This window comes from Coregonus lavaretus (genome assembly GCF_964263955.1).
Source record: "Coregonus lavaretus genome assembly, chromosome: 26".
NCBI classification, from domain to species: Eukaryota; Metazoa; Chordata; class Actinopteri; order Salmoniformes; family Salmonidae; genus Coregonus; species Coregonus lavaretus.
The window spans coordinates 5,872,271-5,895,475 of NC_140013.1; the positions used below are offsets into that span (position 1 = coordinate 5,872,271).

Below are 23,205 nucleotides of genomic sequence, written 5' to 3' on the forward strand. Positions count from 1 at the left end.
ACCTTTATTCCACAGTTCACATTGGTTGAAACATTCAACGAATTGGGTGGAACAGTATACCAAAATAATTATTCTAAAAGAAACTCCACTGTAGAAAGTTAATTTTGTCCTTCACAACCAGTGCTTGCTGCTGAGTCTGATTTAATCAAATCCTAAAGTATTGAGCAGCATACTAAAATATTGTATTATTAATTGCTCCAAAGAGAGCCCGTCATTAGATAAGAATATGTCAGGTGTTATCAAGATGTGATGGATTTGATCTCCCGCTGTGTAATCGAGCAGGAGACTGCAGAGAATCTCTGACCTCTCTCACTTCTCTCATATCTCTCTCTCTCTCTCTCTCTCTCTCTCTCTCTCTCTCTCTCTATATATATATATATATATATATATATATATATACAGTGGGGGAAAAAAGTATTTAGTCAGCCACCAATTGCGCAAGTTCTCCCACTTAAAAAGATGAGAGAGGCCTGTAATTTTCATCATAGGTACACGTCAACTATGACAGACAAAATGAGAAAAAAAAATCCAGAAAATCACATTGTAGGATTTATTATGAATTTATTGGCATATGATGGTGGAAAATAAGTATTTGGTCAATAACAAAAGTTTCTCAATACTTTGTTATATACCCTTTGTTGGCAATGACACAGGTCAAATGTTTTCTGTAAGTCTTCACAAGGTTTTCACACACTGTTGCTGGTATTTTGGCCCATTCCTCCATGCAGATCTCCTCTAGAGCAGTGATGTTTTGGGGCTGTCGCTGGGCAACACAGACTTTCAACTCCCTCCAAAGATTTTCTATGGGGTTGAGATCTGGAGACTGGCTAGGCCACTCCAGGACCTTGAAATGCTTCTTACGAAGCCACTCCTTCGTTGCCCGGGCGGTGTGTTTGGGATCATTGTCATGCTGAAAGACCCAACCACGTTTCATCTTCAATGCCCTTGCTGATGGAAGGAGGGTTTCACTCAAAATCTCACGATACATGGCCCCATTCATTCTTTCCTTTACACAGATCAGTCGTCCTGGTCCCTTTGCAGAAAAACAGCCCCAAAGCATGATGTTTCCAACCCCATGCTTCACAGTAGGTATGGTGTTCTTTGGATGCAACTCAGCATTCTTTGTCCTCCAAACATGACGAGTTGAGTTTTTACCAAAAAGTTATATTTTGGTTTCATCTGACCATATGACATTCTCCCAATCCTCTTCTGGATCATCCAAATGCACTTCAGACGGGCCTTGACATGTACTGGCTTAAGCAGGGGGACACGTCTCGCACTGCAGGATTTGAGTCCCTGGCGGCGTAGTGTGTTACTGATGGTAGGCTTTGTTACTTTGGTCCCAGCTCTCTGCAGGTCATTCACTAGGTCCCCCCGTGTGGTTCTGGGATTTTTGCTCACCGTTCTTGTGATCATTTTGACCCCACGGGGTGAGATCTTGCGTGGAGCCCCAGATCGAGGGAGATTATCAGTGGTCTTGTATGTCTTCCATTTCCTAATAATTGCTCCCACAGTTGATTTCTTCAAACCAAGCTGCTTACCTATTGCAGATTCAGTCTTCCCAGCCTGGTGCAGGTCTACAATTTTGTTTTTGGTGTCCTTTGACAGCTCTTTGGTCTTGGCCATTGTGGAGTTTGGAGTGTGACTGTTTGAGGTTGTGGACAGGTGTCTTTTATACTGATAACAAGTTCAAACAGGTGCCATTAATACAGGTAACGAGTGGAGGACAGAGGAGCCTCTTAAAGAAGAAGTTACAGGTCTGTGAGAGCCAGAAATCTTGCTTGTTTGTAGGTGACCAAATACTTATTTTCCACCATAATTTGCAAATAAATTCATTAAAAATCCTACAATGGGATTTTCTGGATTTTTTTCTCTCAATTTGTCTGTCATAGTTGACATGTACCTATGATGAAAATTACAGGCCTCTCTCATCTTTTTAAGTGGGAGAACTTGCACAATTGGTGGCTGACTAAATACTTTTTTTCCCCACTGTATATATAAACGCTGAGTATAGAAAACATTAAGAACACCTGCTCTTTCCATAACATAGACTGACCAGGTGATTCCAGGTAAAAGCTATGATCCCTTATTGATGTCACTTGTTAAATCCACTTCAATCAGTGTAGTTGAAGGGGAGGAGACAGGTTAAAGAAGGATTTTTAAGCCTTGAGACAATTGAGACATGGATTGTGTATGTGCGCCATTAAGAGGGTGAATGGGCAAGACAAAATATGTAAGTGCCTTTGAACGGGGTATGGTAGTAGGTGCCAGGCGCACCGGTTTGTGTCAAGAACTGCAACGCTGCTGGGTTTTTCACGCTCAACAGTTTCCCGTGTGTATCAAGAATGGTCCACCACCCAAAGGACATCCAGCCAACTTGACACAACTGTGGGAAGCATTGAGTCAACATGAGCCAACATCCCTGTGGAACGCAATCGACACCTTGTAGAGTCCATGCCCCAACGAATTGAGGCTGTTCTGAGGGCAAAAGAGGGTCCTAATGTTTTCCTCCTTTTCAATATATATATACCTATTTTTCTCCTTATCTCTTTATTCCACAGTTCACATTGGTTGAAACATTCAACGAATTGGGTGGAACAGTATACCAAAATAAATATTCTAAAAGAAACTCCACTGTAGAAAGTTCACCTTGTCCTTCACAACCAGTGATTGCTGCTGAGTCTGATTTAATCAAATCCTAAAGTATTGAGCAGCATACTAAAATATTGTATTATTAATTGCTCCAAAGAGAGCCCGTCATTAGATAAGAATATGTCAGGTGTTATCAAGATGTGATGGATTTGATCTCCCGCTGTGTAATCGAGCAGGAGACTGCAGAGAATCTCTGACCTCTCTCACTTTCTCTCTCTCGCTCTCTCTCTCTCTCTCTCTCTTTCTTCCAGGCGTCGGAGCTGGGCATGCTTTCCGTCTACTACACCTACATCTTCACCTCGCTGGTAAGGAGATGGTGCCTGCTGCTGCTACTCGCTAATGGAAATTGATGATGTTGGTAACACTTTGCACTAATGGTCCTGTAGAGATGATTCATATCGGCCTGATTGATGACTCATTAATGGGCTGCTGGAGCCCATGTTTTCCTCCTCCTCTCACCCAGTTGCTCGGATCCCCATGTCTTTTTGTGCCACTGGGTGCTGGGGGGCAAGAAAGGGGGGATCATCGTGGAGAGTGATGACCCACGCCCTTCATTTCCTAAAGAGAGAGAGCGATCGCTCAACGAAGCATCATACAGCACCATCCCCACAGGAAGAAGAGACCACTCATTATTTATGTAATGCTCTTTCCACGTTCAGTTAATCACCCCTGCCCATGCCTCGTCCCCAACATCGCAATATTCCCTCGAAATGACACACACACACACACACACACACACACACACACACACACACACACACACACACACACACTGCTCGGCTGATCCTCCTCCACAAATGGCAACTTTTGATTATGCCTATTTTCAACATGTAAAGAATACTGTTCGCTATACTTCCAAGTATTCAGGGAAGGGAGTCAGATCACTTTATTCTGCTCACACACAGAGGTAATGGAGGGTCTTTCGTCGGCAGGTAGAGTGAGTAATTACCCATTTCGTTCATGTTGGGGGTGGGGAGAATGGGTGAGGGGGGAGATGCCCCCCTTAGCAATGCCTACCATGCTTCATGAAAAATCATTCCCCACTCTCTTGAGCACTATGTTTTTGACATTACAACAGTGCTTAAGTACTTTTTTTTATATGTGCTTTTAAAATAAATGTTGCCTGGCCCAAAACAGAAAAGTCCAGGTAGTTTTTTCAGTCAGTTATCTTCAGGTTGGTGCCTAATAAACACAACCCTGGTGTGTAACATAGGTGTCAATGCCGGTGCCTGTGATGGCAGGCAGAATGGCTGTGGGGCACTGAAAGAAATTAAATCCCATGTCCCCAATAGTGCAACAGCCCAATTTGTGCTTCGGCTGGGGGAGTAAACATTTGTCATTTGTCGCTAGCTGTCAGATGTAGTGATAGGACAATTTTGTGATCAGCAGCTCCAGAGGATGAGAGATAGTCACTCCTCACATCCTCTGTGTTATATCTCTCTTTATACAGTATCATCTATCTCTCTTTCTCTCTGTCTGTCTGTCTGTCTGTCTGTCTCTCTCTCTCTCTCTCTCTCTCTCTCTCTCTCTCTGTCCGTCTCTCTCTCTCTCTCTCTCTCTCTCTCTCTCTCTCTCTCTCTCTCTCTCTCTCTCTCTCTCTCTCTCTCTCTCTCTCTCTCTCTCTCTCTCTCTCTCTCTCTCTCTCTCTCTCTCTCTCTCTCTGTCTGTCTGTCTGTCTGTCTCTCTCTCTCTCGCATCCCTGACTGTCACCTCCACCTGCATTGATCTGTCTGGGAAGTTGGAACGTATTTAAATTGTTTGTGTGGTAGGTAATCCAGAGATCCAGATACAGTGGGCCTTGTTTGGATGCAACACATTCGTGTGTGGAAATTACACAAGCTGCGAATAGTTTTTATTTTTCGTCCAAGGTATTCAAAAAGTAACATTATATCGTAGGTATGATCAAATCCTGGAATGCAGTCATCCACATTTTTACTTGAATTTTACCGTAATCCACACTGTTTTTGTCTCACTAACAATCAGACTATAATTGTCATAATGCCTTGAAACATAGTTAACATTTACTCCTAATTAAAAAGTAATAAAGTACTGAAAATAGCACAATGAGCAATCTGTGTCTGAGTAATCTGATAGATATATACACTACCAGTCAAAAGTTTGGACACATCTACTGATTCAAGGGTTTTTCTTTATTTTTACTATTTTTTACATTGTAGAATAATAGTGAAGACATCAAATCTATGAAATAACACATATGGAATCATGTAGTAACCAAAAAAGTGTTAAACAAATCAAAATATATTTTATATTTGAGATTCTTCAAATAGCCACCCTTTGCCTTGATGACAGCTTTGCACACTCTTGGCATTCTCTCAACCAGCTTCATGAGGTAGTCAACTGGAATGCATTTCAATTAACAGGTGTGCCTTCTTAATAGTTAATTTGTGGAATTTCTTTCCTTCTTAATGCGTTTGAGCCAATCAGTTGTGTTGTGACAAGGTAGGGGGGTGTATACAGAAGATAGCCCTACTTGGTAAATGGTGGCTATTTGAAGAATCTCAAATACAAAATATGTTTTATTTGTTAACTTTTTTGGTTACTACATGATTCCATATGTGTTATTTCATAGTTTTGATGTCTTCACTATTATTCTACAATGTAGAAAATAGTAAAAATAAAGAAAAACCCTTGAATGAGTAGGTGTGCCCAAACTTTTGACTGGTAGTGTACATATATATATATATATATATATATATATTTTTTTTTATACATATATATACAGTGCTATGAAAAAGTATTTGGCCCCTTTCAAATTTTCTCTACTTTTGCATATTTGTGATACTGAATGTTATCAGATCTTCAACCAAAACCTAATATTGGATAAAGGGAACATAAGTGAACAAATAACACAACAGTTACATCCAGGCTCTGTCGTAGCCGGCCGCGACCGGGAGACCCATGGGGCGGCGCACAATTGGCCCAGCGTCGTCCAGGGTAGGGGAGGGAATGGCCGGCAGGGGATGTAGCTCAGTTGGTAGAGCATGGCGTTTGCAACGCCAGGGTTGTGGGTTCGATAAAATAATGTATGCGCTAACTGTAAGTCGCTCTGGATAAGAGCGTCTGCTAAATGACGTAAATGTAATGTAAATGTATATTTATTTCATTTATTTCATAAACAAAGTTATGCAACACCCAATTCCCCTGTGTGAAAAAGTAATTGCCCCCTTACACTCAAAAACAGGTTGTGCCACCTTTAGCTGCAATGACTCCAACCAAATGCTTCCTGTAGTTGTTGATCAGTCTCTCACGTCTTTGTGGAGGAATTTTGGCCCACTCTTCCATGCAGAACTGCTTTAAGTCAGTGATGTGTGGGTTTTCAAGAATGAACTGCTCGTTTCAAGTCCTGCCACAACATCTCAATTGGGATTAGGTCTGGACTTTGACTAGGCCATTCCAAAACTTCCAATTTGTTGCTTTTTAGCAATTTTCATGTAGACTTGATTGTGTGTTTTGGATCATTGTCTTGCTGCATGACCCAGCTGCGCTTCAGCTTCAGCTCACAGACGGATGGTCTGACATTCTCCTGTAGAACTCTCTGATACAGAGCAGGTTTCATGGTTCCTTCTATTAAGGCAAGTCGTCCAGGTCCTGAGGCAGCAAAGCATCCCCAAACCATCACACCACCACCACCATGCTTGGCCTTTGGTATGATGTTACACTCAATAACTGGTATGATGTTCTTACTGTGGATTTTCGGCAGGCATTACTGGAACCATGTCGTGAGAGACTGATCAACAACTACAGGAAGCATTTGGTTGGAGTCATTGCAGCTAAAGGTGGCACAACCAGTTATTGAGTGTAAGGGGGCAATTACTTTTATACACAGTGGAATTGGGTGTTGCATAACTTTGTTTATGAAATAAATATGTAATTGTTGTGTTATTTATTCACTTATGTTCCCTTTATCTAATATTAAGTTTTGGTTGAAGATCTGATAACATTCAATATCACAAATATGCAAAAGTAGAGAAAATTAGAAAGGGGGCAAATACTTTTTCATAGCACTGTATATACATATGCATATATGAATCAGCTCCTTACAGAAGTGGAGTTACAGTTAAATGGAGTTCAGTTGACTAGTTTTAATGGTAAGTGAACAGAGAACAGCTGTTCTTGTCTCTAATTGCCCAATGTGGTTTCCCGGCATGAAACGCCATCCATGGGAGCTATAAAGGGATGGTTGTATCTGCTCCGAGATCATCTCGTTAAGCCTCGCGGCAGTTGCTGAAGGTTAACCTGGGAAGTGACTTTTTGTATTGTCTGATTTGTCTCCGAGCACAACGCTGAGTCGTAGAGATACGGCTCGTTTTCAGGAGAGAGATACAGATTAGGTTTAATGTAATGTATTTTCATGTACAGTACTCATGTTTATTGGCAATATGTGACCTCGGACGATGACTCATTTATTTGTCCATTAGAATGTGTTTTTGTTGACATTGTGCATCGAAATGCCAATGTGAGGTGGCAGGGAATCACATTGTACAATTAAAAAATCATAAGGAATTTTCATTCACCTCGGTTTTAATATTACGAGCAACCATGCAGAACATGAATCAACCATCCATGATGTTACACAGCCAACACATGTATATACTTCTAGCAATGATCATTTTCATTCACCTACTCATTCGCATTCATAATCTTAAGAAGGATCATGCCGAACATTTATCTATGTAACACAGTAGGCGTGTAACACTGAAATCAGTCCCCCTCCCATGAGCCTGTGTATAGAGTACCACAGTATGAGTCATAATAGCCATAAGCTTACCCTGGAGTGATGTTCTGATAACCGTGTAAATCTCTCTTGGACAAGTTGACTTTTATCAATATATTTGCCTGTAATTAGCTGCTAATGTGTCTATCATAAAGAACGACAAATGCCATGATGATCTGGACGAGACTGTTGAATCGAGGCAAAGGTAAGAATCTCTGGATTAACTATATATATTTTTATTTTATTTTACGTTAGCTAAATGTAGTAATGAATATATTGGCAAAATTTCTTTAAATGGACAATTCTGTGAACTGTTTTGTGCAAGTTTTAAATTGACACAATACCTGTTAGCAAAGGTGTCAGCTAGAGATGACGTGCAGGAGCTTGCAGGGATTTGTAGTTTTTCATGATGTCTACTTTGATGCTAATTAGCGTTTTCGAATCTGAGAGTAAATAGAGCCGAATATACTGATAAAAGTCACCTTGTCCGAGAGAGATTTACATGGTTAACAAAACATTACGCCAGGACAAGCCTACACGAAACACAGCCCTTAATTTAAGTGTTTCTAAAATCCCCTATGGGAAAAGTGAATGGTGGAAAAACGATTGGAACCATTTCCCTGTTTGACCGCTAGGTTTTATGGGTATTATGACACCTTCACTGTGGGGCTCTATTCCCATCAGGGATCATCCCAGCTCCCCCTGCTTTACCCAGCATGCTCCTCTCCTCCTCTGACATCCCCATACATCTGTAGCCGGAGCGCTAGCCCTCTGACACACACTATGACAAACGACCTGCCACGCCATTTGCGTGCCTAATTTGTTTCCTCAAATCATCTCAAGATATGGCTCATAAAGAAATGGGGGCACTCGGCAAATGACTTCTAAACAGGATTCTGGTGTCGCTTGTCTGGGAATCAGGGTATAATATTTATCTTGGTGTTTGTTTTGCTTTGTTTGCCTTGGGTGTTTGTTTCCTGAGTGCAGTCATTCAGAGATGCGATGCAGGCTGATTGATTAAGGAGTGCGCTTGAAGGAGATTGCAGCCATTCCTCTTGTTCTTCCTGTCTCTGTCTGTCACAGCCATGATGTTATAGAGAATTACAGATTAGCTCCTCATAGGACAATGCAACATAACTTACAACCCATTGAGAGAAACCCAATGAGCAGCGTCATCTTGTTGAACATCATATTTGTCTGTGTCTTTGGGTGTGTGTGTGGAGGGGGTTGTGTGTGCGTGTGTTTGTGTACAATGTGTGTGTTTGTATTCAAGTCAAGTACCTCAATCCCCAAAATGTTGCAAATGAACTAATCAACAGCCTTTTTTGTGTGTGTGTGTGTGGGCATGTGTGAGTGAGTGTGCGTGCGTGCGTGCGTGCGTGTGTGTGTGTGTGCAACCCAGGGTCATTGAGTCGCAGTGCAGTGAGTAGCAGCTAATATTGTGGAAATGAAAAAGGGCAGCTGAAACTGTTGGAGAGGAATCCATGTCCACTCAAATAACATCAACCTGAGTTTTCTACATTGACTCATCACATTTTCCTCCATGGGGTCACTTATTGAGAGAGGCTTAGGTAAGGTTATAGGAAAGGAGCCATGGAGAAGGTTAATCCAGTGGAATCGGTTCAGTCAGTAGACATGATGCTCACACACACAAAAACAATTTTACCATCACTCCCTTGTTCTCTTATACAGTTTACATTTTAGTCATTTTAGCAGACGCTCTTATCCAGAGCGACTTACAGTTAGTGAGTGCATACATTTTCATACTGGCCCACCGTGGGAATCGAACCCACAACCCTGGCGTTGCAAGCGCCATGCTCTACCAACTGAGCTACATGGGGCGAGTCTAACTTCTTGGTGTATATGTGTACACTGTGTGTACAAAACATTAGGTACACCTTCCTATTGACTTGCACCCCCTTTTGCCCTTAAACCAGTCTCAATTCATCGGGGCATGAACTACAAGGTGTCGAAAGCATTCCACAGGTATGCTGGTCCATGTTGACTCCAATGCTTCCCACAGTTGTGTCAAGTTGGCTGGATGTCCTTTGGGTGGTGGACCATTCTTGATACACTCAGGAAACTGTTGAGTGTGAAAAACACAGCAGCATTGCAGTTCTTGACACACTCAAACCGGTGTGCCTGGCACCTACTACCATACCCTGTTCATAGGCACTTAAATATTTTGTCTTGCCCATTCACCCTCTAAATGGCACACATACACAATCCATGTCTCAGTTGTCTCAAGGCTTAAAAATCCTTCTTTAACCTGTCTCCCCCCCTTCATCTACACTGATTGAAGTGGATTTAATAGGTGACATGAATAACGGATCATAGCTTTCACCTGGATTCACCTGGTCAGTCTATGTCATGGAAAGAGCAGGTGTTCCTAATGTTTTGTACATTCAGTCAGTGTATAGATTTTTTCACTTAATGACAGGCCAGTCAATGAGGTATTACTGTCCCCGGAGCGAGGGAGATGGATGAGGGAGAATGATCATCAATGAGCAATCATTACGGGTAATGCGCTTAAATGTATGTCGCCCAGGGAAGAGCGATGAATTCTTTCACTGTGAATTCCTTCATTAACACATCAGCTCAGATAGCCAGCTTATTATGAGCCGGACCATGTGTTCCCTCGCAACATTAATTTAGCTTTCCTGCCTCCGAAGGATAGGGGCCTCGCCGTCCGGCAAGTAATGAATAATCAAGAAACAATCACTTCAGTTAATGATGCAGTCTGAATTAGTCCGGCAAGGTCGTGAAGAACGGAGTTGCAAACAGGCTGCGTTGATGAGCACCTATCTCTGCTGTTTGCTGTTTACAAGCCATTACAGTGGCGTTGTCTACTTAGCGTTAGCTGACAACAGTTTGAGCTTTAATGTAAACTCGGCACTGTCATCCAAAGTGAAAAGACATTAAAATACATTTTTGATTTTGAATTCAGTTGCTTTTCAAGTAAGTGGCTTTGAGTAGCTGCATAGGAGGAGAGTCACAGCATTTTAAGCAGCGCTCCCTTTGCAGATTTCTTCATAGCCTATACGATGGCAGACCTGATAGAGCTTTGTCACCTATACGTAGAGAGAATCGTCCATATTCACTTGGAAAACCCTCCCCTCTTCCCTCCCCTCCTCCTTCGGATTCCATCAGAGTAGTGTGCGTTGTGCATGCATGTGCATCAGAGTGATTTTTTTGCCGTCCGATCCAAACTACTCGGCAGGATGGAATAAATCACATCCGGTTATGCACAGCGCCTCGTCGTCCGTCAGCAAGATGCCTAATGTCATTTGAAGGTTAGGCGAGCAGAAGATTGCGTCACTTTGAGGCCCCAGCGCACATGGCTTGGTTGACATATTATGGCCGTCGCCTAGCGGGGGCCATTTTCCTCCTGTTTGTTTTGTTCTTCATGTTTCGTTTCCTCGCCACACACCCATGATCTCTCTTGTCAAAGCCGTCATTTTCATGCATCTATGCTTGAGGAAGAGCTGCCGGTGTCTCTCGCTGTCACACACACGCATGCACAGGCGCACACGTGCACACGCGCACACAGAGGAGGGAGATAGCAGGGTGGCCTTGCAGCCTGCTTAGTTAATGCCGGTAAGAAGGCAAAATATATCAGTCAGTCACATAGTGCTGTGACACAATGTACACACACACGTGCACATGCAGACACACACACACACTCACCACTCTCTCTCTCTCTCTCTCTCTCACGCAAGCACGCACACACACACACTCCCTATCTTCCCCTCTAACTCATACACTCACATAGTTTGTACAAATACATTCACATGTGTATCAGCTTGGTGGTCTTTGAAACCTGTACTGTCCATAGTGGTTACATGAGGTGGTACTGATCATTACAATATGACAGACATTATATAAAAATATGTAATAAAACTGGTGAAACTGAACTTCCTCTTCACGGAAATTGTCTGAGAAGTTACAACATAAATTGCGCTGCATATTTTAATTTGGCTCATCCCGTCTATTTGAAATGTTACTGTGTTTGCTCACAGCACAGTGTGTTTGTGAGAGGAAAATGTCACCCGTTTAGAAATTCTCTGACACCAGCTTGACTGAACGGTGGATTACAACAAAAAAAACACAACATCCCATGTCTCTGTTGTCTCTATGACTACACGCCATTTACAACTCCCAAACCTCGCCATTCAAAATCCTTTAAAAGTCATTCCACTGTGACACCCAAAATGATTTGGGATTTAATTAATTCCTGCTTATGTAAAGTTAATATTTCCGTGTTTAGACACAGAGTTTGAGAATCAATCAACTGAGTAATAGAAAAGGTAAAAGGCTACATGGAAAGGTGACAACAGAGAGAGGAGCCTCTCGTCAGAATATAAAGTATGTCATTATTTTGTCCTACGCTAATGCTGCATTGATGTGTTCACTTAAGCATTGCTTCCTTGTACTCGAGGGGGAAGATTACTCTGCATTTTTGCCAGTGCAGATAAATTCCAGCGATGGGGCAAAATGCATTTATGGGGCGACGTGACAGACAGATACAAATATTTTTCTTAAATGGAGACAAACCATTTAGCACATAACTTTACAGCTTTCCCACAAACTTTGTAGTTTAAGTCTGAAGTCAGGGAGACTATTTTTTTATTTTTTTATTTTTTTTTGGGGGGGGGGGTAGATCAGCTTAATATTGCAGATAGATTGTAACTTCCATCAATGTAATTGTCTGCATCACTTCCAATCCCCCATGTTTTTTATATATATACTCCCCTTTATTACTTTTCAACCCCGCCATCCTTTCCCTACTTGGGGTAAATTAGTGAACAACAATGCTTAGGCCTCTACTTCCAGCTTATACTTACTATCTACATTTTATGGACACAGTCAATTTTACAATAATTATATTTTGTTAGTTTTTTTCTCCTGAACTTCTTCTACTCTCAACCTCTCCGATCATTTTCATGATGTCCATCCGGCCTGCCTCTACACGCCATATCTTTCTAACTGTGCTCTTTCCCAAAAGCTCCCAACATACAACCTATATACTTATTATGGACACAGTGTGCTTACATTATTAGTTATCTTGTTATTATTTGTTGTTAGTTGTTATTAGTCCTATCCTTCAACTCCATTCAACACCTCCCATCTATCTCTTAACACCATCCATATAGGATTTCTATTTGCCATATATATTTCAACTGTACTGTGATGTTTTACAAAAGTTCTGAACCTTTCTATTTTATTTTTTTCTACAGATTGTTAATTAAAAATAAACATTTTTGCTAAAAGTATTATTATATTATTGATCGATTGATTATGACTTTTCAGATCACCCAGTAATGCTATCTGCAAGGTTAGCTCCAGGTAAATATTGCAATCCTTTAGCCATTCCTGGACCTGTGTCCAAGAACAAGCTACAAATGGACACAACCAAAACAAATGATCTAATGATTCTGTCTCTTCACAGCAAAATCTGCAGAGCTGGGAAGATTGTATCCCCCATATAAATAACATTCTATTGGTAGCAAGAATTGTATATAATAATTTAAATTGAAAGATTCTAATTTTTGAATCCGGTGTCGTTTTTTCGTGTCAGTTCATAAACACTATGCCATGGGATCGGTACGTCAAAAATCTCTTCCCAACTATTTTGCAATCTATATGGGACAGCTGTCAATCCTTTGGTCCTTAAATGAAACTAATATACTTTTTTATTTATCACAGTTTTCCTTAACCAATTATGTTCTTTAATGCAAGGCCGACAGACAAGTTCCTTACTTTCTCCCCCTTCCACTTTCCTCTTCCGTTTTTGCGGTAAGGCTGCAGTTATTTGGTTGTAATTTTGGGTAGAGCAGACATTTCCGTATGTTTTTGTTAACTGCATGTGCGACATAACTCCACCAGTCCTACCGATGATATCATTTACGAAGATTATACCTTTTTTAAACATTTTGTCAAAAAATAAAGGTTTTTTGTCAATTAGTATATTTAGAATTTAACCACAATATTTGTTGCATTATTTGTTCTGTCGTTTCTGGAGGATTAAATTGAAATTGCAACCAACTTTCTATGGCTTGTTTTAGAAATAGTGATATTTGGGAGATTATTTCATTTTCAAATAACTGAAAATGAGTGGTTGTAATCTGAATTAAGGTAAAATGGCCATTCTTGAACATTGGGTGAGACAATCTTACTAATTTGCTTGAGAACCAGTTCGGATTTAAGTATAACTTTTGTATGACTGAAGCTTTTAGTGATAGGTCTAATGCTTTAATATTTACTAATTTCTGTCCTCCGAATTCATATTTATTATTTAAATAGGCCCGTTTAATTTTGTCTGGCTTGCCGTTCCAAATAAAATGGAATATTTTTTTCTCATATAATTTAAAAAACTGTTCGCTAGGCGTAGGCAAGACAATAAGCAAATAGGTAAACTGGGATAATACTAAAGAGTTAATCAGGGTGATTTTTCCACAAATTGACAGGTATTTACCTTTCCATGGTAGCAAGATCTTATCTATTTTTGCTAACTTTCTATTAAAATTTATTGAAGTGAGATCATTTATTTCCTTTGGGATATGTATTCCGAGTATATCCACATCACCATCAGACCATTTTATTGGTCAACTACATGGTAATGTAAAAAAAAAAATTTTTTGTGATCCAATACGTAATATAGTACATTTGTCATAATTTGGTTGTAATTCAGAGAGGTTAGAAAATGTATCTAGATCCTCTATGAGGCTGTGGAGGGATTCTAGTTGTGGATTTAAAAGAAAACATGAATCATCAGCGTACAATGATACCTTTGTTTTTAAGCCCTGGATTTCTAATCCTCTGATATTCTTATTGGATCTGATTTTAATAGCTAACATCTCGATGGCCACAATAAATAGATATGCCGATAGTGGAGAACCTTGTTTCACTCCTCTTGACAGTTTAAAACTTTCTGAGAAATAGCCATTATTTTACACTTAGGGTTACTATACATGATTTTCACCCATTTTATAAGAGATTCTCCAAAATTGAAATGCTCCAGGCATTTATATATAAACCCCAGTCGTACTTTATCAAATGCCTTTTCGAAGTCTGCTATGAATAGCAGGCCTGGTTTCCCAGATTTTCCATAGTGTTCTATTGTTTCCAATACTTGCCTTATATTATCTCCAATGTATCTTCCATGTAAAAAACCTGTCTGATTAGAATGAATAATATCCGACAATACCTTTTTAATTCTATGCGCTATACATTTTGCATCACAACACTGAAGTGTAAGGGGCCTCCAATTTTTTTAATGGACTGGATCTTTATATTTTCCACTTGTATCCTGTTTCAGTAATAATGAGATCAGACCTTCTTCTTGAGTGTCAGATAATCTACCATTTACATAGGAGTGGTTAAAACATGCTAATAACGGTCCTCTTAGTATATCAAAAAAGGTTTGGTATACCTCGACTGGTATGCCATCCAACCCTGGAGTTTTCCCGGACTTAAAGTCTTTAATTGCATCCAGAAGATCCTCCTCTGTAATTTCACCTTCAAATTAGTATTTCTGTATGGCTGTTAATTTTACATTATCAATAGAAAAAAAAGCTCTACAATTAGCTTCAGTTAGAGAAGATGGAGGTGACTGAAAATAAAACATATGCTTAAAGTACTTTGTTTCCTCCTTCAAAATATCATTTGACTCCGTCAATTGTAACCAGTTTCATTAAATTATTTTTGGTAGCATTCCTATGTTGAAGATTAAATAAGAATTGTGTGCATTTTTCCCCATATTCCATCCATTGCTTTATTTTTATAATATATTACACTTGATATTTCTTGAATAAGTTTCTTTCATTTCTTTTTGTTTTTCCTCTAATTTATTCTGAGCCTCTATGTTACAGTTTTTATTGCCATCTATCTGTTCTGTTAGGCTTTCTATTTCCTTTGTTAGTATAAACTCTTTTGACCTAAATAGCTTTTGTTTTCGAGATGAGTACTGAATTGCATGGCCTCTAAAGGCACATTTAAAGGTGTCCCATACAATAAGGGGATGTGCTGTACCTATGTTATGTCGGAAAAAGTCAGTTATAAATTCCTTTGTCCTAATTAAAAATAAATTTTCATCCAATAGGCTTTGATTAAATTTCCAATATCCTCGCTCACGTGGAAATTCAGTAAGAGTAATGTATATGCCAATTATATGATGGTCCGACCGCATTCTGTCCCCTATCAACACTTTTAGTTAGATTACTGTGTGTCACCCTCTTTGCAGCTCTCTTTCTCTCACCCTGTGCGAATGTCTTCATGGCTCAGTTTTGGCAATTGCATTGCCTGCTATAGCATCTCATTACCCCTGTCAGAGGCATTTACTTTATGCCCTTAACATACAGTTATGTTCTGTTGAGACCGTAATTCTCCATATTTAAGGCCTGTAAATGCCCTAGAGCAAGGATGGGAAACTCCAGTCCTCGGTGGTGTCACACTTTTGCTCCAGCTGACTCCAATAATCAACTAATCATAAAATGCAATTAGTTTAATCAGCTCCGTCCCCCGAGAGTGCGCGTGCGTGCATGTGCCTGCATGCGTGTGTATTCACTTATCCAATTGAGCTGATTGTGACATTCAGTATTGAAAACTGTGGAAAATCTGGAAACTTTTAACTTCTTACTTTTCTTTTGCTTTGTAAATCAAACTCCCTCTAAATCAGCGGCGGCCATTGTTGCGTGACCTTTCTTCCCATATTTCATGCTCTATGAAATAGAGTCTCTCTATTCAATTGTTTGTCTTATGCCAAGCGCTTGCTTTTGTGTTCTCGCACCTTCAGCATTTACTTCAGAACCATAACGATGTTTATGCTAGCGTCTCCAATCTCTTGGCTACTTGGCTTACATTAATTGGCATAATGGAGCTCTCATTTTGACATATTACCATATTGTATTGTAATTATCACTCGCCTCTGCCAAGGCGAACAATGTGGTCGATAAAGGATTGGCTTTAACTGATAATAGAGATGAAGGTACTGGCAATGTGACCTTGTTTAGGTCTCTGTCTGTATTGGATCTATCTGAAATCAAAAGGTGTGTGTGTTTGTGTTGTCTGAGGAGGGATGGGATGAGAGCAGAAGACTAATTTCCGTTTGATCAAATGGACAAATAAAGTTGTATTGCACCATATTGTATCAGTTTCATCTGAAACTGTTGAATACCTGGCTTCAGCAGCAGCCATTTCCTTGGCCAGGGTGAAATAATCTTCTCTCCTCAATATTCATCAGCCTGTCTTGTCCATACTGTAGGTGATAAAGTGGTACGGGGCTCGGTCCAGAGTATCAGGGGAGTCACTTGGCCTCCAGAGATCGATAGCAAGCGCTCAGGGCTCACCAAAATGAGAGTTTCCATCGGCTGTGTGAGATAAACCCTGCAGTCTTGTCTCGTCTGAGTCCAACTCACAGGCTGTGAGGCTCATCTCTCACATACCACGAGATGAGACAACCCCAGGCAAACTTTGGCGTGAACCCACTGCTGCAAAAGTACAAGATTTGTCATCCATATTTCAGTGTTTTCTGTCTCTCCGCAAATTGCCTCTGTGTTCAGGATTCCTTACCTCGGAGCCCTTCATACAGAGAGCAGCATTCATTTGTAATTGAAGTGGAATAGTTCCTTTTTAATAGTATTTTTCAGGTGTAACATCATTGGGTTTTCTGTTTCTATTGCCTTGTTCCACTGGGATTAGAGAGAGAATGGAGATAGTGTAAAAATGTCAGTTCATATTCTCAGCATATGCTGTACTCTGCGAAATTCATGGAGTTTGCGGCCTTGTCCACTACTAGTTTATTCAGGAGATCATGTCTCTTCCACCTTATAAATGGGCTATTATTGTTGCAGGCTCAGCCATAATTCTCTGAATAATGGATCCGAAAGCGGTCATTTATTTTTAACATTCAGCAGAAAAGCGAACTAGTTTTTGATAAATGCCCCTATTAAACAATTTCAAATAAAGGTAATGCATCAACTTCCACCATGCCGCGCTGAGATGTACAGTAATAAAAGCATTGCATGCATTATTGCCATCATCTCTTATGAACCCATAGGAATATGATACTGTATTACTTTCATAGGTTACGTCCCAAATGGCACCCTATTCCCTTAATAGTACACAACTTTGACCATGGGGCACACAGGGAATAGGGTGTCATTTGGGACCAATATTTACTGTTGACTAAGACAGAGGAAATTAAATATTAATTCATCAACTTTCAGTATTACCTCTCTATATAATGAGCGTGAGAGCTGTGCTGACATTTAGTAATTCTCCTTACTCCCCAGTCTCTGTAATTAAGGCAGCAGGACGCTTTGGAGCCTCCGACTGAATTTACATGGCAATTGATATGAGCATGAAATGACTTATTGCCTAAAACACTGCGTTAACATTCCAGCTATTAGTGTAATCACTGTGCCACTAGAATTGGATTTCATTATTGCACACAGACAGAGCTGCCTGGGCTGAGAAGGTATTACTGTCTTCTTCCACCGTACAAAAGGATATCATTAATTGATATTGTAAAATAAATATGCCAATTTAAAGATATGATACTCAATCAGTAGGTAATGGAGCCCTTGGTATTACGTAGGATGTTCCATGAGGGACCATCATCATCACCATCCTCAAACTCCAGATCTGTTGACCATAAACTTCTTCCAGTAGCTTCAATCACCAGCAACGTTTGCAGTTTTAAGTGGTTGAAGCCACTTATCTTTCTTCCCATGCAGTGCCTTTCTGTTGTACAGTATGCACGTTTCATGAATCCCTGATGGAATGCCTCAGTGCTCTCTCTTGTGTATGGGGCCTTGAAATCGCATAACATGCAGCTACAACACCAACAAGGCTTTTTCAAGTGTTTTGGTACTCAAGGACAATAGCTACTCTGCAAACATAACCCTCTTATAACTCCCTTGTTCAGTAGGCTACTACAAAATACCTTTTTGCTGCTCTCCTCCACTTAATATTACACTTAACACGAACATTCAGCGACATTTCTCAAAATTAACATAAGCTGTGACTTTTCTTTCACATTGAACGTAACTCACAGAAAGCAAAAGATGAGGTAATATTGGTTTCAGTCAGTTATCATGTACCTGTAGCAGATGTGTATTTAACCGCTTGGAGTACATTTCTCTTTAGTCAAATGTCTCTGACGTTTATTAAAGCGGCCTTGCAAACAATGCATGTCCACCTTTGCTCATGGTAGGCATTCGCAGCTGTACAGCTTGCTAATGCTAGCATGCTTTTCTTTCTAATGTTAACATGCTTGTTACTCTGCATTAGCTTCTTGACATTGAGCTATACGGCTTGTTAATGCTAACATGCTTTTTTATGTTAGCTTCTTGACATTGCTGCTGTTATACAATTCGCCTCTCAAGATATACAGTTTGTAGAACACAATCCTATGTGCATGCTGAAATGTAGTCTAATTCTATCTTCGAGTATGTTTGGATGCTCCTGGAACTTAGAGAGTATGCAAGCTCACTATAATCTTGGCACTTCCATCCTATTTGAGATCGATGGAAACAGGGACAAGTCTGAGTTTCCATAGGGTTTCGACATCACATACATACTCCGTGGGTCATGCTTGGGTTAGAGAATACCCTTCAAAATATGGTTGGATTTTGTGTGTTTGCTTATTAGCAAACATAGCTTAGCAAGTATGTTACACAAAGGGTCCTTACTAATGGAAGATTACCTGACAGGCATTAAAATTGTGTTAGATTCTATGTATTTGCTAAATAATGTGTTTGTTAGCAAGTATGCTCAGCATTACAAAACAAATAGTTTTTGAAAGATAGCAGGAGAAGGAGTCTAGCTGTGTGGCCCCTGTTGGTTGGGCCCCCAGCAGCTGTTTGAATGTGTGTGTGTGTGTGTGGTCCCTGACAGTGCACAACAGTAAGGTAACAGCCAGGTCTCCGGGGAGCTCATTATTCAGCTCTCACCTTGGATACACCACAACAAACAGAATGTGGGAGAGTCTTTTTATGTTTGTGTGCATGTGCCTGCCTGTCTGCGACGCGCATGTGTGTGTCTGTTAGTCTGCCTGTGTTTTTCAGAATATGCTATTAAGAGGGTCCAGGAGGTGCCAGCAGGGGAACAGCGGGTTGGCCCAACTCCTCGTTTCTGATTGATCTCCAGGTGACAGGCTGTGTCAGGGGGCCCATCGCCAAGCTGTCAGCTGGAGGCCACCGGGGCCAGCCTACCTGGCCCCCCTCTCACACTTATCTCTGTCTTTTCTGCTGCTATTTATGCAAGCAGGGATGTGTGCAGGAATGTGTGTGTGAGGGTGAGGGGGTCGTAGGGGGTTGTGGGTCAGGTAAGGAAGGGTGGGTGGGTGGGGGTTGTGTGTGCGTGCATGTACACGTGTGTACAGTTCCTTCAGAAAGTATTCATACCCCTTGACTTATTCCACATTTTGTTGTGTTATAATATATATATATATATAATATAATATATATAATAATAATATGCCATTTAGCAGACGCTTTTATCCAAAGCGACTTACAGTCGTGCGTGCATACATTTTTTTTTTTGTGTATGGGTGGTCCCGGGGATCGAACCCACTACCTTGGCGTTACAAGCGCCGTGCTCTACCAGCTGAGCTACAGAGGACCACAGCCTGAATTCAAAATGGATTCAATTGTTTTACTTTTTTTCTTCAAGCTCTGTCAAGTTGGTTGTTGATCATTGCTAGACAGTCATTTTCAAGTCTTGCCATAGACTTTAAAGCCGATTTAAGTCAAAACTGTAACTAGGCCACTCAGGAACATTCAATGTTGTCGTGGTAAGCTACTCCAGTGTATATTTGGCCTTGTGTTTTATGTTATTGTCCTGCTGAAAGGTGAATTTGTCTCCCAGTTTCTGTTGGAAAGCAGACTGAACCAGGTTTTCCTCTAGGATTTTGCCTGTGCTTAGTTCTATTCCATTTATTTTTATCCTAAAAAAAAACTCCCTAGTTTGATGACAAGCATACCCATAACATGACACATCCACCACTATGCTTGAAAATATGAAGAGTGGTACTCAGTGATTTGTTTTGGATTTGCCCCAAACATAACACTTTGTATTCAGGACATAAAATTAATTTTTTGCAGTTTTACTTTAGTGTCTTATTGCAAACGGGGTGCATGTTTTGGAATATTTTTTATTCGGTACAGGCTAATTCTACCTTGGAGTATGCTTGGATGCTCTTGTCATTTAGGTTAGTATTGTGTAGTATCTACAATGTTGTTCATCCATCCTCAGTTTTCTCCTATCACAGCCATTAAACTCTGTAACTGTTTTAAAGTCACCATTGGCCTCATGGTGAAATCCCTGAGTGGTTTCCTTCCTTTCCAGCAACTGAGTTAGGAAGGACGCCGGTATCTTTGTCGTGATTAGGTGTATTGATACACCATCCAAAGAGTAATGAATAACTTCACCATGCTCAAAGGGATATTCAATGTCTGCTTTTTTTATTTTGGCCCATCTATCAATAGGTGCCCTTCTTTGCGAGGCATTGGAAAATCTTCCTGGTCTTTGTGGTTGAATCTGTTTGAAATTCACTGCTCGACTGTGGGACATTACAGATAATTGTATATATGGGGTACAAAGATGAGGTAGCCATTCAAAAATCATGTTAAATACTCAAGACATTTTAGCTTTTCATTTGTAATTACTTTGTATTTCTAAAAACATAATTCCACTTTGACATTATGGGCTGTTGTGTGTAGGCTAGTAACACAAAATCTCAATTTAATCAATTTTATATTCAGGCTGTAACACAACAAAATGTGGAAAAAGTCAATGGGTGTGAATACTTTCTGAATGCACTTTAGCTTTTATTAGGTACACGAAAATGGATCGCTCCCCAAACCATCACATTACCACCACTATGCTTGACCATTGGTATAAGGTTCTTACTGTGGATTGCAGTGTTTGGTTTTCGCCAGGCATAATGGGACCCATGTCGTCCAAAAAGTTATACTTTTGACTCATTTGTCCATAGAACATTCTTCCAAGAGTCTTGATGATCATCCACGTGCTTCCAGGTGCTTTTTGGAAAAACTTAAGTCAACGTTTTGAACGAGATGGGTCCCATTATGTCTGCCAAAAACCAAACATTGCATTCCACAGTAAGAACCTCATACCAACGTTCAAGCATGGTGGTGGTAGTGTAATGGTTTGGTGATGCTTTGCTGCCTCAGGACCTAGACGACTTGCCTGAATAGAAGGAACCATTAATTGACATCCGTCTGTGAGCTGAAGCTGAAGTGCAGCTGGGTCATGCAGCAAGACAATGATCCAAAACACACAATCAATTCTACATGAAAATGGCTAAAAAGCAACAAATGTGAAGTTTTGGAATGGTCTAGTCAAAGTCCAGACCTAATTTTAATTGAGATGTTGTGGCAGGACTTGAATCGAGTAGATCATGCTTGAAAACCCACAAATGTCGCTGAGTTAAAGCAGTTCTGCATGCAAGAGTGGGCCAAAATTCCTCCACAGCGATGTGAGAGACTGATCTCATCCAGCACCAGAAGTCCCACAAGAATGAGAAACGCTTCAAGAGTGACCAGTGTGACTACTGCTGCAGACAAGAGCGCCACATGCTGATGCACAGGCGCACGCACACAGGAGAGAAGCCTTACTCCTGTAGCCAGTGCGAGAAGACCTTCCGTCAGAAGCAGCTCCTGGACATGCACTTCCGGCGCTACCATGACCCCAACTTTGTGCCGACTGCCTTTGTGTGCACAAAGTGTGGCAAGACCTTCACCCGCAGGAACACCATGGCCAGACATGCAGAGAACTGTAACGGGGATCCTGGTGAAGGAGAGAATGGAACCCCACCCAAGAGAGGACGAGGTGGGAGGAAGAGGAAGATGCGCTCAAGGAAGGACGATGATGACGACGACAGTGAGGACAATGCTGATCCTGAGCTGGATGAAATTGATGAAGAGGATGAGGAGGCTGAGGCGGCACTGCTGGAGGACGAAGAAGAGGAGGAGGAGGAGATGGAGTTGGAGCAGGCTCCACCCACCAAGCCTATCCCTGCCCCTGTGGAGCCTCCCGTGAAGAGGAAACGCGGTAGACCCCCCAAGAATGCGCCCAAACCCGCCTCACCTGCCAAAGCTAGCAAGGCTACCCCTAAGGGCAAGGCTGCTGCAGCAGCAGCCATCATCCAGGTGGAGGATGAGAATACAGGTGCCATAGAGAACATCATAGTGAAGAATGAGCCAGAGGCTGAGCAGGCTGCCATAGAGGTGGTGGTTGAGCAGTCAGAGGAGGCAGAGGCAGGGGTGGCGCTGCCTGTAGCAGAGGTTGCGTCCAACGGAGATCTCACCCCTGAGATGATCCTCAGCATGATGGACCGGTGATCTAGCCCACACAGACAGCTCAAGGACTTCCCCCTTCTCTCAACCTTTCCCTTCAAGTCCACCCTCTTCATATGATCTGCCATATTACAAACCACTCCGCTTTACTCTTTATTTTCATAATTTCTTTTTAACAAATCTGTGTTTCTTTTCACTCTCAAACCCACATCCTTCCATGCATTCACTGTAACAGTTTAAGTTCCAATTGTTTTGGTCTGGGGCGGCAGGTAGCTTAGTGGGTAAGAGCGTTGTGCCATTAACCGAAAGGTCGCTGGTTCTAATCCCCGAGCTGACTAGGTGAAAAATCTGTCGATGTGCCCTTAAGCAAGGCACTTAATCCTAATTACTCCTGTAAGTCGCTCTGGATAAGAGCGTCTGCTAAATGACGTAAATGTAATTTGGTTGCAGTCATTGCAGCTAAAGGTGGCACAACCAGTTATTGAGTGTAAGGGG

General features: G+C 41.1%; 1 protein-coding gene across 1 annotated transcript in view; it reads left to right on the forward strand.

Annotated features, from left to right (window-relative positions):
- The window catches only part of LOC311101233 (glutamate receptor ionotropic, kainate 4-like), a gene marked incomplete at both ends in the record, with an annotated part of 239,444 nt that overhangs the window by 136,970 nt on the left and 79,269 nt on the right, over positions 1-23,205 (forward strand). The window contains one exon of the mRNA XM_084142345.1: positions 2,904-2,957. Within this exon, the coding sequence (XP_083998471.1) occupies positions 2,904-2,957 (54 nt within the window). The remainder of the gene's footprint in view (positions 1-2,903; positions 2,958-23,205) is intronic.